The 15,670-nt window shown below is 37.1% G+C and overlaps 1 protein-coding gene across 1 annotated transcript in view; it reads left to right on the top strand.

Moving 5' to 3' along the window:
- Positions 1 to 15,670, top strand: part of LOC140155801 (uncharacterized) — a 64,304-nt gene that overhangs the window by 23,538 nt on the left and 25,096 nt on the right. The window contains exon 10 of the mRNA XM_072178772.1: positions 15,012 to 15,251. Within this exon, the coding sequence (XP_072034873.1) occupies positions 15,012 to 15,251 (240 nt within the window). The remainder of the gene's footprint in view (positions 1 to 15,011; positions 15,252 to 15,670) is intronic.

Here is a 15,670-nt window from a genome sequence, read left to right as displayed (position 1 = left end):
CTTTGTTAAAATATGTTTGTATTACAAGTGCAAGAGTTGTAGGTGGTACAGCTGTAGGTGTGTGAAAAATATTGTTCTAAAACTACTTGCAAATCTTGCACTTTGTTAACTTGTTTGTATTACAAGTGCAAGAGTTGTAGGTGGTAGGTGTGTGAAAAATATTGTTCTAAAACTACTTGTAAATCTTGCACTTTGTTAACTTGTTTGTATTACAAGTGCAAGAGTTGTAGGTGTGTGAAAAATATTGTTCTAAAACTACTTGCAAATCTGGCACTTTGTTAACTTGTTTGTATTACAAGTGCAAGAGTTGTAGGTGTGTGAAAAATATTGTTCTTAAACTACTTGCAAATCTTGCACTTTGTTATCTTGTTTGTATTACAAGTGCAAGAGTTGTAGGTGTGTGAAAAATATTGTTCTAAACCACTTGCAAAACTTGCACTTTGTTTTAGTGTAAGAGTTGTAGGTGGTGGGTGTGTGAAAAATATTGTACTAAAATTACTTTGTTTACATTTGTTTTACATTTATTAAACAAGTGCAAGGGTTGTGAGTGTGTGAAAATATTGTACTAGAGTAACATGCAAATCTGTAATACCTATTACAGCTTAAAGCTTATGTTTCTAGTAGATAAGTTATGCAGTGAGTATAAGATTACATTACATTGCATTGCATTATAACTATGGATGTTATCTTAAGACATAGGGAGTGTTTGCAGAAGTTGTGTAGAATTTGTAGTCGCCCTTATAGTCTAATAAGTAGACCGACATCATATGCAGTAAGTGGTGAGGATGCGAAAAGTGGTCAATCATGGAAAGTCATTATCTTACTTAATCCACGGTTATGATGTTGGTAATGACAATGAGGATATTCATCCACCGAAATTCTGTCTAAATTGCAGAAGAGCACTTCTGAACTACTGTACAAGGCTACAAACAGCATCAGCCAAAGGAACAAGAGAACCAGCTAAGCCACCTTTTGACTCTTGGGAGCCTCACACAGATAACTACCCAATCTGCAGCAGGTTTACAAAAGTTTCAAAAGGAGGGAAAAAGAAAACAAGAGGTGGTCTTAGAGGTAGACCAGCAAAAAAAGCCAGCAACTGTCAGCCATCCCCCAGAAGCACAGACTACAGATCCACCCGCAACTGTCAGCCATCCCCAGCAGGACATTCTACAGATCCACCCGCAACTGTCAGCCATCCCCCTGCAGAACAGACTATAGATCCACCCGTAACTGTCAGCCATCTTCCAGCAGCACAAGGTCTAGTTGCACCTGACCATTCTTATGTTACCATCTCCCCAAGGAAAAAGTTTGCTTTGGCCCACACAGTTAGTGACAGGCTAATCAAGGTTGGTACAAGTAGATTGAAGTTGGAAAATGTGGGCAACTTGTTGGACTGTGTTTCCAAATTATCAGGTGAAAAGGGAGGAATGGCAACTCGACAAATGAAGAGGAAGCATGAGGAAACACAGGAAAAACCAGCCAAGGCAATGAAAGTGGATTGGACCGAAGAAGACCTGTCCAACATAGCAGACGGTACTTATACTCTCATGAGTAGGTTTCCAAGAAGTCTGGCTGTTTCTGGCCTTGCACCATTTGAAAGGGTTGTCTCTTGTTCCATCTGTCAAGGCATATTGGACAGTCCATTGAGAGCCTCACCCTGTGATCATAATTTCTGCAAAGAATGCCTTGTTGTTCACCTGAAGGCACTGGGTAGTGTGTGCCCAGAGTGTGATGCTCTGATTGAGAATGTAGAAGAGCCAACATCAGATTTATTAAGAATGCTGGGCCAAATAGACTGGTACTGTCACAACAGAGGTAATGGCTGCAGTGTGAAGCTCCCATTAAGCAAATTGTGGGACCATTTCCTCATTTGCCAGTTCACTGAGGAACCAACATCAACTCAACAAAAGGAACCTACCAGACGAGGAAGACCGGCAGCACCATTGTTGGAAGTAACACAAGCAGCAGCAAATGCTCGATTGAGGACTTTAAAAGAGTTTGTACAAACATTTGCTGAACAGAAGGAGAAGGGTGAGTATGAAGATGTTGTCATTAAGCGCTTGCCATCAATATGCTGAGAGGTAAACTCAAGATTCAAGCAGCAGAGACTATTCGGCGCTTGTATGTGGGCAAGGACAAGGTTGGTCTAACACCTAAACAATGCTTGGCACTACGGGTCACAAGATTCATTTCATCCAACCAATATCGCATCCTATCCCAGGCAGTGAATGCTTTTAAGGGCTACACTGACTGGAAAAGCTTGGAACAAATGGCTGTAGAAGAAAAGTCTCTTCTTCCAGGCTGTGTGAAATTCGATATGGACCCACCAGTATTGTCTTCAGATGGTACACAAAAGGAAGATTTTGAGCCTCTAGATGTTCAATCTGGCTACCCACAAGACCCTGCATGTTACCCGCCAGCAGTTGATGGTCGTCGCTAGCCGCTTAATAAGGCAATTGCTGCAGCCTTACATGATCTTGACGACACCATTGTAGAGGGAATTGCAAAGGTCAAGTGCAAGTGCGTCAGTGATGCCAAATTTAAGGTGTTCATCAAATATGGAGATGATGGGATGGGAGATGTACCAATAAAAAAAGGCACCAAGAAAGAGTTGATCGACAAGGTCCTGCGGCTGCAGTCTGCCAGTTATAAGATTACAAGCATATGCAGCAAAGATGGCAGTGAGCATCTTGTATTCAAGAAACAGCCCCAGGGTCTGAAAAATGCTGCCGTCCAATCTTGGTCGCCAGGGCTGACGAATCATCCCGGATGTTGCACTGATTATCCAACCTATCATGCAGGAAATTAGCAACATTCAACAAAGCAAAATGCACCTTAATGAAAGAGTATTCTCCTTCGACATGAAAGGTACAATGTATGATGAGAAGAGAGTCAGGACAGTGCAGGGATTTGGTGGTGCAGGAAGTGACTATCTTTGTACCCTGTGTGATGCAACTCGGGCTGATGCAGCTGCTAACCCTCTTGGGTCCAAAATCACACGGACATATGATGTAAACAAGGCCAGATACACTGATCGGAAATACAACCCCGAGAAGATGTCCACCAATGCTCTGTATAAGAATGTTTTGGGTCAGACCGGAGAGCCACAAGTCAATTTGACACCAATGATCGACTCCACACATATGAACATCAATATTGCAGGTCGAGTTCTTCACAAAATCTATGTGCAAGAATCTGCAGGGCACATAAACCAATCTATGCCATCTGTAGCTTTCAAGGCAGCAGCCAAGAAACTGGACTTCCATCTTCGCAAAAGAGCTGGCCTTATGACTCCAATGATGGCAGATGGCAACTATGCAAGACGCCTCATTGAGCCTGCTATTGTTGTTGCAGTCAAGGAATTGGTTTCATCCGAGGATAGAAAGTTGCTTCTTGAGCAACTTATTGACCAATACTGCTTGTTACGACCTGTTTGGGCTTCCAACACGCCACTCACAAAGTATTTGCCCTTTGTTGAACAGTATGAGCAGAATGCCAGGGAGTTTGCTGAGCTGTTGAAGAAGAACTTTCCATATGTGAACTACACAAATTACTTACACAAGATGGTGGCTCATGTTAAGGAGTTGATAGATGAATACAAGTCGATTGCAATCTTCTCCAGTGAGTGTCACGAAGCTGGAAATAAGGTGACACGACGTGATCATCTGCATAGGGCAAGGCAGTCTGCTCAGCATGAATGGCGGGATGTCATTAAGATGTCATGGTTGTACACATGCAAGCGCTTGCAAAGACTTATTAAGACTCCTAAGCAGGGACAGTATGTCTGTAGCGTTTGTCGTGTTAAGGGTCACACAAAGAGGAGTAGGATCTGCAAGCAGAATGCATAATAAGCGTGTGGTTCTAGTCTGGTTGTTAATTAATGTAAACAAGTTAGGACATGGTTTTCTTTATTATGTATTTTGATCACTCATGGTAGTCTGCAAGATGAAAATATTTGCCAAATTTTACATTTTTCTGCATAATATGGCATTTTGAGAGCAAGTTCAAAATAATTTTTTTGGCTTTTCCTGATTTTATGATTTAAATTTAAGGAGAAAACTCTTCAGAATTTTACATGACATGCAAAAACAATTATCAAAAACTTATGTTCTGAATTGTCCGAAACATAAAGAAAACTGTTCCCTATTTTGTAGATTGCATTGCAAAGGTTGCTGAATTCAGCAACCTTTCATTTTGTTTGGCAGACACTGTAAGGAAGAATAAGAAAGCTGCTCGTACTCTTCTCAGCATGCCAACTTACATGTACTTGTCTGAAGTTTGACATTTTGCTCACTACCATACATGTATGTGTTAATGATGTCCAAAGTTGTAATGCAATGTATTGTAACTAGGCACCTAATGAATGATGTTTCAACTGTGCGAAGCAGCACTTATTTGGATAGTATATACATGTACTCTTTTTAGCAATGTTAGTAAATACCATCTATCTAATTAGCACCGGTGCTAAAGTCTCATCGGTATGACGTTTATTGAAATGATGAAATGAGAGTCAAAATAGGTAATTTACACACAGAACTTCAAAAACACAGTGTAGTGTTTCTTCAGTTGGAATCCGCCATAATCATGTATGTGTATGACACAAGGTATAAATTGGAAATATTTAGACATATGGTCAATTTATTTGTTCAGGCATATTGAAAGGTCACTACACAGTTTTTGCTTAATAATTTTGTTTGGGTGCTAATAGGGAAGGGGCGTTAATTAAGAAGCCTGAAGCCATTTCTGTGAGTGTCAGCAATTCTGAAAATGAATGAGATTGGGTTTGAGCTATTTTATACTGTTGTTGTAAGCTCATTCTGATAGATCATATATTTTGATGAAATATGGTATTTAGTAAGTTCACACAAGATGCATGGGATATACACAAGCCAATGTTAAGATGTGTGTGATAGGTTTTATTGCTGAACATGTAGAAGAAACATACAGTGGGTACTTATACAGGGATTCTATAAAAAATTGTCTCAGCATACCCAGAATGCACCATACACTTATCCTTGTTAAATTTGACAATAGTATAGCGTCAACCTGATACGATAATTGCCTCAGTCATTTTTTTGCAATTTTGAGAACAAAGTACAAAATATAGTCAAGCATATTTATTCACCAATCTTTGCACATGATATAAATGAAAGAGAATTTAATTCAAAATAATTAGGTGATTATGTAACTGATGCATGCTTGAACCACATTTTGTTCTTTGTTCTGAAAAAAATGACAAAAACGTGACTTCAGCAATTAGTGTAGCAGGCTGACTCTTTGTCATTTCAAATGTTATAACCCCATTAATTTTTTGTCTTACTTTTAGCTCCTGATTTTTTAACACTTGCCTAAAAGCCCATGCAGTGATGTCCTGAAGTTACGCACTCTGTGCACACACCAGGATACAAAAATCTGTGAAAGGTTGAAAAATCTGGAATTCAACACAGATTTTTCCACCAGTCACAGATTTTTCATTGAAAAAATTCTCCTAGTGGTGGCATGAATGGGAACTTGTAACTTGCACACACCGGGAACCAGTTCTAGGATGTTTTGCTAAAGCATTGTGGATTGTGAAAAGGGACTCAAATTTGATCTAAGGTCAACATTTGCGCTGCGCACAGGTCAAAACAGAAAATGGTCTGATTTTTATGAAAATGTGCTTGCATTTTGTTATTTGGTAATATTTAGCAATCCAAAAAACATGGAACATTATTTATAGTACTGCATTGGTATAAGCACATTTCAGTTTATTTAAGAAAGTATCTTAGATATTGCAAACTATTCCATATTGGAATTATAGCAAGGCAAAATTTAGACTGATGAGTTATAGGTAGGGCGAACTATGTTATACTTTCTTAATCCTTTTGAGAGCAAAAAAAGACCTAAATATTAAGTATTATTATTAAAGACCTGCATAAATATCTAGTTTAAATATTTTTACATTTCTGTTTTTGTGAATTTGAGATGGAAAATAAATAAGGAATAGTTATTTGACATATTGTGAAACATTGTCTCATTATTTTAATTTCAGCTTTTAAGACTTACCGTATTCATTCCATTAAGCGCCCACCCAGTGACTTTACAAGCAAACTGTCATGAACTCTATCTACCTTTCAAATCTGAGCCATGGTCTGAAACATACATACACTGATGGTGGGTGAATATTTTAAATATTGTAGGCCCTAAACAATGTAAAAATAAGTGGCCACCAAAAATGATTAAGTAGTAAGCGCCCTGGCCAGTTAATGGAATGAAGGCGGTACATCTATGGTAGGAAGTTTTTTTAAGATTTGTAGGTTAAAATTCACAAATCAAGTAATTCCTCAGGTCAACATCAAAGTATGCAATGACAATTAAAGAGATTCAGGACAAATATAAGTTTTAATTACCTTGTCTTCATTCCATGTACATGTAGACATTTTACTTTATTTACATACAAATATGATATGAATGAACAATGTGAAAACATGAAAATTATTAGTTGGTTCTCTGGGTATATAAGATGAACAAATTGTAATCTTTACCCAGAGCAGCCAGCGTGCATTAAAAGGAAGTGTCCGGCAATCACAACATGTTTTATATGTTAGAAAAATAATTGTCAAGCACGAACCACATGGTTTTATTTAAAACAAACTCATATAAACCATAACAACGAATAAAAACAGCCATCTCTCAACACGCGATATTCAAAACTCCCGCGCCGAAATTTTCTAGAGCAATGACGTCATGTTTATTTGTGCTCATTTGTCGTCAGGCTTCATCGAATTATTGGGACGTCATTGCTGTAGACAATTTGAGTGCGGGAATTTTGAATATCGCGTGTCGAGAGATGGCTGTTATTATTCGTTTTTATGGATGATATGAGTTTGTTTTAAATAACACATGTGATTCATGCTTGATAATTATTTTTCTAACAAGAAAGACATAATGTTGTGATTGCGGACACTTCTTTAACTTCTTCGAAAAAAAAACCAGAACATAATTACAGTGCAACGAGCTTAACCTTTATAAAACTAGCATGATGCTCTAACCAACTGAACCTTGTGTATTTGTTCTAATAACTATAGATTTAAATCTTCCACTCTTCCGTGGTTCAGTTTGTTACAGCCATGTGCTGGTATTAGGAAGGTCACTGGTTCGAATGCACTTAGATGCACTGGTTTTGTTTTTTTTGCACGTTAGCTGCTCTGGATAGAGATTAAAATTGATTCAATGTAAAAACATGTTTACCTGTTTAATTAGCAGTTCACATCGTACACTGTAAAAAAATTTGGATGCCTGATAAAAGAATGAACACCATTTACACAAATTTAAACACCTTTTTTTTCAACAGTTCTTGAACACCATAATATGTTCCACTATTTGAACACTGGTGTTCCAAATATGAACGGCAGTGTTTAAGGTGGTGTTCAAAATAAGAATGGCAGTGTTAGGAACACCAGTGTTCAATAGTAGAACATATTATGGTGTTCAATAACTGTTACAAAAGAGGTGTTTAAATGTGTGTAAATGGTGTTCATTTTTCATTCATTTTTCATCAGGCATCCAACAATTTTACAGTGTATCATATTTTATCAAATATCCTCACACATTGCACAACTTGATTCTCTTATTTATCTGAACAAATTATTATACAACATACAGTGTAAGGTAAAAAAAACCTGTTAGATTGCCCTGGTCCAACTGACCCTAACATGACAAAGGTGTTCACTGTACAAAAGAATACTGACCACAATGCATGAAATTGTGAAAATAACATATATTCATTCCATTTACACACATTTAAACACCTTTTTTGTAACAGTTCTTGAACACCATAATATGTTCCACTATTGAACACTGGTGTTCCAAATATGAACGGCAGTGTTCAAGGTGTGTTCAAAATAAGAATGGCAGTGTTCATATTAGGAACACCAGCGTTCAATAGTGGAACATAATATGGTGTTCAATAACTGTTACAAAAAAGGTGTTCAAATATTTAAGGGGGTACTACACCCCTGTCCAATTTTGTGCCTATTTTTGCATTTAATCTCAAAAATTATACCGCATTGGGGACAAGTAAGATACATGTATGTATATTATAGGGGCAAGGACTACAGCTACTGCACTAGAAATTTTATTTCAGCACAGACAACAGTTGTGGAGTTACAGTGAAATATGAGGGAAAACCAATATTTGATCAATAACTACTTTAAGTTGCTGAATTTTCAGTACAGTAGTTGTAGTCCTTGCCCCTATATTATACATATTTTACTTGTCACCAATGTGCTTTAATTTTTGAGACAAATTCAAAAACAGGCACAAAATTGACCAGGGGTGCACCCCCCTTAAACAAATTATTTTACAATATTTTTTTTCTTTCAAAACTTAAAAATTTCTGAAATCCTGAATTTTAAAAATAGTGGTTTGATTTCTTTAATACTTTTGGGCATATTTTGATAATGCCATGACAGGTTTCCAATGCCACTTGTGGGTGTAACTCACCTCTCAAAAATGTTTTCTAACATATAAACTGTACAGGTAAATTAAGTAATTCTTGGCCAAGCTCTAACACTATGAACGCTAGTGGATATCTGCGATAAACACACACACATAGCGCAGTACAGAAGAAAGCATAGTACATGTACACGCTTAGTACGTCACATGGACGCAATGCGCGTGTTCCAGCTTGGCCAAGAATTACTTAATTTACCTGCACTACAATCACTGGGAACTGCTGTTAACTTCATCGTCAGCACACATCTCGCTATACTTTACAATGAGAATTTACTAAATTAGCACTTTGATATCACATGCATAATACTGTAATCAGATATTTGATCTATACAAAAGTATGTAGGTCTAACTAAAAGCTAACATTTACAAATGTATAATCAAACAAATTAAGAGTACTACACCCTGGCCAATTTTTTGCCTATTTTTGCATTTTTCTCAAAAATTATAGCACATTGGGGACAAGTAAGATATGTATATTATATAGGGGCAAGGAATACAACTACTGCACTGGAAATTTTATTTCAGCACAGACAACAGTTGTGGAGTTACAGTCAAAAATGAGGGAAAACCAATATTTGATCAATGAATCAATAACTACTTGCTTTGAGTTGCTGAATTTTCAGTACAGTAGTTGTAGTCCTTGCCCCTATAATACATATCTTACTTGTCACCAATGTGCTATAATTTTTGGAAAAAATGCAAAAATAGGCACAAAATTGGCCAGGGGTGTAGTACCCCCTTAAGCCGTGTATACTGCAGAGATCAAAACACACAGGGGCTAATTTTCCCAAAATTGCCCCCATGGAAAAATTGTCAATACACACGAGGGCTACTTTTCGTGGAATCTGTCACAAATAGCCCTCGTAATAAAAAAAGCATTTTTAGGCCTGGTATACAGTAAAGGCTCAAATGGCTTATCCGTACACATTTCAAGAAATCAAAAATTGAAGTAGGGGCCTACGTATGCAGATATATGGTGGTGGACCTCTGCAGCTCTGGTTCAACCTAATTTGGGGGAAATCTCTGAACCAACCAACAATAACATCAAAACATTTATTACAATGTTCAGGCATGAGAATTTTCATTATTTTTATTCACTCGCTTTTTCAGGTACTTTTCAAAAAAATGCCATTCTCATTCCTGAATGTTGTTGGTTATAATACAAACTTGTGGACGGTTAAGTCGCATGATGTGAATTAAGTAACTGATCAGCTCAGATATATGTTAGGGCACTGAAAATACATAATTTTTAGATTCCCATCCTGTATATACATTTCTCATTTCAAACAGCTCCTTTATAAAACTATTTTTATTTGTTTCATGCCCCAGATTTTGGGCCATCTGGCCATGTGGAAAATCCGGCAATGGGGGCAGATGGGAAACTAAAAATTATATTTCACTACCCTTACACAAGCAGGCTTTACCATCAACCAATTTATATACAGAGATAAAATCAAACAAACACAAAAATAATTATTACCAAGAAAATCCCTTTCTTGAGGTCCTGCACTTCTTACAGAAGTACTTTGCTGCACTAATTTGTTCATCTGATTTATATTTCAATGGGTTTTGTCGGTATCCCTCACAAAACAAATGAAACCATCCATTGCACTTGTCACATGCAATATGTGCTGGAATATCTCCGTCAACTAATGAGGAATCATATATATAGGAGCAGGTCCCACCTATAGCAATATGAATAATGCATGGATTGCATGCCCACACATCATCATCACCACTAATTCCAACACTTGGTGATTCTTCAGCACCCTGTGCTTCGACAAGCTCCGCCTCAATGCCTTCAACCATTTGAACATCTTCAGTTCCTGTAGCAGTAATTTCCTCAGATTCGCTGTCCGTATACACACTACCAGTTGTTTCCGAGACTGATGCTGATGCTGAAGAGTCAGTTGCTGCAGCTTCAGCGGCTGTTTCTTCTGTACTGCTAGCCGATGCAGTGTCTGCGTCATAAGACACTGTGAAGATGACGGTGCCTTCTTCCCCCTTGACCATAAAAAGTCCAGCGTTTCTCCCAGGCATGTCCGTTCCACAAGCAGTACCTGCTGGTACGTCAACATCTCCTATGTTGACGGAGTCTGCAGTTATCACCAGCAAAGTTCTGTTGAGGATGTTTCCCGTTGTGTAGCCCCCGAGGGCTATGGAGGCATGGGACAGGTGAGCTAAACCTGCACCCCAAATTGTATGATCTCCTAACTTGTTCATTTGCAGACTTGGTAGCTCCACCTGCATGGAGCAAGTCACAGGAGTGTTCAGTCCTGTACTGGTATCCAACTTCACACCACCAACTTCGACAAGTTTGCCATCCCGAACACTGTTAGGTGATGGGCACGTTGTCTTAAAACAGATGGCACATCTAACGCTGACCACCTGTTCATCGCGATGTCAAAGATGTACGCATCGTCAAATCACATATCTGGCGCCCACCAATTTGATGTCGTCCGGTGCTTAAATTGCATACCTCCAAGCAGTAGCAGTTTCCCGGAGCCAATGCTGGTGAGAGTTGCCCCAATTCTTCCACATGGCTGGTAACCATTGCACTATATGAAAAAAAAGGGAATTAAAATGTTAATTTTTTGTACACTACATTCAAATATATCAGAAATGTTACTGAGTAGGCCCTTGAAAGTTGATTGTGAGTTTCCTATCGACTGCCATGCCAACATTTTTATGCTGTATCAGAAAGTAATTTTGCAGAAATAATTCATAATTTTAATGAAAACTTATTTAGTATTTTAGGAACATTTCAGTCTTGTTTCTACTTTTACAAACATTTAAGGCAGTGACTCAAGCCCGGATATTCGTGTACCCGCCCGTTTTTTCCCTACCCGGATACAAATTCCATTTACGGATTACCCGAATAAAAAAAATAAAAAAAAAAAAAAAAAAAAAAATTCAATTCAATGCATTTTGATATCATTAATAGAGTATGACATGAAAACTATGTATCAATTTTCATATTAAAATTACAAAACAATGTGCAAAATTCAATTTTTTTTTTTTTTTTTAGGTCAACCATGATCCTAGCATTTAGGTCTAGGTCCAGAGACACTACAAAACCGAAAAAAAAAAAACTTTGAAAAAAAAATTTAAAAAAAATAATTTTTTTTTTTTTTTTAAATTTTTTTTTTTTTTGCAATTTCGGTACCACCGAAATTTACCTCGGTACCCGAATACGTCATTACCCGATAGGTCACAGCCTTACAAACATTGTTCAAATAGTTACAAGACATGGATGCACTCCAGTGGCTAAAATCAGTACCTTTATTCTCTAAACTTTATCCTTAGGCTGAACAAAAACAGATGTGTTTCTACATGTACATGTAGTACGGTTACACAAGTGACAAGTTATGGGGCCGGGAATACTCAGCCGGTTTTTATGAATTCCAGTGGCATGCTGTTTAAAAACTTGGTTGGTTGGTTGCAAAAACAATTTTTTTAATAATCACACATTCACACTTACATTCAGTATTGTGAACCGCAAACGGTTGTTGTCAATCTCAGCCTTTACTATATCACTATACTGTTGACCACTAGGTGTCAGACCGCCAAAGATATAAACTCTTTCAGATTCGTTGTCCTTTGCAACTGTAAATAAAAAGATGTTTATATTTAATACATGCATAACAACAACTACCGGTAATACTAGACCTACTCACCAAAAATTGAGTTGCTCATAAATTTGTATCAATACCGATACCGGATTTGTTGGGTGAAACTATGTATACCGTACTCAAAATTACGCAATTTACATTGTTTGCTTGTCCTCCACTAACAGAATCTGGTAAATCTTTAAAGAAGTTTTTAGTTTTGTTGTTTCAATTATAGGGGTGTAATTTTCGGGTAATTTTGTGCCCGGGTACCCGGCGCATTTTTTTGGGCGGGTAACCAGGTACCCGAAATTGCAAAAAAAAAAAAAAATTTTTAATTTTTTTTCAAATTTTTTTTTCGGTTTTGTAGTGTCTTTGGAAAAATTTAAAAACATCCGGTATTTATTGTGGGACATTAGAGCACATCAGACATATCGAATTGCATTCTGAATACGAAGAATGTCATTCTGATATCAAATAATTTTGATTTTTGAAATTTAATACACATTTTATGGCAAATCATTAAAAATTGATATTTCTGATATTTAACAGTACTTGAAGTAAACTTTATAAATCTGATGATTTATACTTAAAGTGTATGTAGGTGGATGAAAAGTGACGATCAATTGAAAATTTTGACCTTTTGTATTGAAGATATGGATTTTTTCCCAAAACACCAAAAAAAATGAGGTCTTTTTGGGAAAAAAATCCATATCTTCAATATGAAAGGTCAAAATTTACAATTGACCGTCGGCTTTTCCTCCCTGCTACATACACTTTAAGAATATGTCATTAGATTTATATAATTTACTTCGAGGACTGTTGTACATGTATATCAAAAATTTGAAAAATATCAAATTTTTATAATTTGTCATAAAATTTGTATTATATTGTGATTTTCCAAAAATGCAAATTATTTGATATCAGAAAGACATGCTTCGTATTCAGAATGCAATTCGATAGGTCTGAGGTGCTCTCATGTCCCATAAAAAATACTGTCGAAACGCAATAAACGCTCATTTTAGAGCCCTTAATGAGCGACATAACGGAACTTTTAAGTGTGCACTTCAAGGGCACCAATCTGCGCCGCCCAACTATTTGACGCACAATCAGCCAATAAGATTATCGGTCTATCGCTACGATTGTCAGACAATTGACTCAGCCAATTAGAACCCCACTTCTGGCTTCCGTGTATACGCTCTGCACGCACACGCTCTCAAGTCTAAGACAAAATGTAAACAAGTGCTGTTCTTCTCTGACAAAAACTGTAATAATGAATATTCTGTGTTTCTTTATGTAATTATTTGTTTTAAAATAAAAAATGTAAAGTAAATTTTCTAATTCTTCCGTCATATCCTGCCATGCATTGTCTGTGGTCTGCTGCCAGTGCTGGGTATACGTATCGCATATCGGTGACCATCTTCCACAAGTCAAGAAGAGGCAATATCCAAAATGAATGGGCATTTTGTCATTTAAAATTAAATTGTTGTGAGTTTACTGTCCCTCTCTAGTACAGGGATCTATCCGATGATTTTTATATTGGGTGGCATTTTTATAATAATTTTTATAAAAATTTATTCTTTGTTTTCGCTTGTTGTCACAATGCATGAATGACCACAATCATGTGTTGATCAGCAAGTTTTCGTGATTGCTTATCATTTCTGCTTTCACGCTCGATGCACAGCACAGTACATACCACGGAAGAAAATTTAAAAAAATACTGAACGTTTTCTATTCTAGTGTGCTAAAAGGCAAAGCTTACCTGCTGAGTTTGTATTGTGATCTGGGTAGTGGCTGTGGCTATGTAGACTGCCGAGTACTTTAAACTCCTTCCTCTCACTCATCCATTTACAGACCCCGGTCTTTGCCGCACTGATTGCCCAATATCCCCCACAGAAATGAAAAACTGAATCATTTAATGAAAACAGAGTTCCTCTCGGCGAAATACGTTGAGAAAACTGTGTAATTTCAGTCGACTCGGTGACAAACGACGCGGCGGCCATGATGACTTGATGCGCAATGCACTGTGGGTAAATCATGTCGTGATTGCGCAATTTTGCGAGGAAACGCGATATTTTTCGAGATTTCGACTACCCCATCAATAGTTTAGACCTGGCCAGCATCATGGCGATTATTTTGAAGTCGCCTACGGGAACATTACGCTGTGCCCTACTTACTAAAACACCAAAGTGTGAATATTTCCAAATATCTAAATTAGCTAAAAATTTAGGGCATGTTACAAAACTATATTTCCTAGAATTTCAGAGAGTACAATAAATATTGACCGCTTATTTTTCACACAGTGACGTTAACTAGGAAATGCCCTATACCTCTAACATACACTGTTAGCTACTGTTTGTAGAGGTCACACCTCAATGGTGAGAGCATTGTGTATTGTGTATAGGAAAATGAACAGTAACTGCAGTACGGGGAGGTGACTTAATCCCCTGAAGCCTTCAGCCAACTTAATCCTCCAACGGTCACAACATGCAAAGTTTTCTTGTATCACTTGCGAGCAATCAAATCAAACTCAAACTCTATGCATTTACGAACCGCAAAAGACAGGTGATCTCCTAGTAACATCAAATAGCAACCCGTACCATTTTCAAAACATACATAGGCCTACACAAGATTTACAACTTGTGAAGGCGTTCTCCTTCGCCATCCAGAACCTTGTTTTTAAAGTTACACTGATACATGGCATACCCATATGTAAACCCCACTCAGATTCAGATATACACAAATTTGGCACTCCCACATCCTTTTCAAAGTGATTTTGATTAATTTCTTTCTTTGACCTAGCAGGACCAATTTTGCCTATGTATTTAGAATTCTCGTGAATTTATCTTGTTATCTTAAAATTATCCTGACTCCAACATTTCTTACTTTTTCCTTGATCATCTATAGATATTAACTCATTTGATGTGAGTGCCAAAGCTGGTACGCATTATGAAGGCCTACCTGACGACGGTACAACATCAACAGTTCAATTTGGAATATCAAACAACCTGCGTTATGTCACCGTTGATCTACCTGCTAACCTCAACGTCGACAGAGATCGATACTTCGAGGTATGCCTTTCAGATCCAACACAAGGTCAATTAGGAGCAGGTCAATGTGCATCCGTATTAATTACAAATACTGATAGTAAGTATGTGATACCTTTTTTCATTCATACAAATGGAAATAATAATTATATGAATTTGGGGGTAAAGTCTTCCATTGAGTGCTATTGTAATTGCAAACAATATTCATAATTTTTCTTTGTCTTTTGTGTGTGTGTGAAACTTCTGAAGTTTGTAAAAGAGAATCTGAGCATCAGCAATCATGGCAATGAAACCTAAAAAATATTTGATAAAGATTAACAAATATTTCAAAATAGGTTGTTATGTCAAAACTTTTTTTACGCAATATTCTGTAACTTCTTTCAGAAACATTCGATGATCTTAAATTCCTAAGAAAGCTAAATATATGTAATATTTAGAATTCAAAACAATACGACTGATAACAATGCTATTCATACCTAACAAACTTCAACTTTCCCGGTATGGATCATTCTGGGACAC

Source organism: Amphiura filiformis, chromosome 6 (assembly GCF_039555335.1).
Source record: "Amphiura filiformis chromosome 6, Afil_fr2py, whole genome shotgun sequence".
NCBI classification, from domain to species: Eukaryota; Metazoa; Echinodermata; class Ophiuroidea; order Amphilepidida; family Amphiuridae; genus Amphiura; species Amphiura filiformis.
Note: the sequence above shows the minus strand (reverse complement) of the source record. Positions and strands in the feature narration are given on the sequence as shown.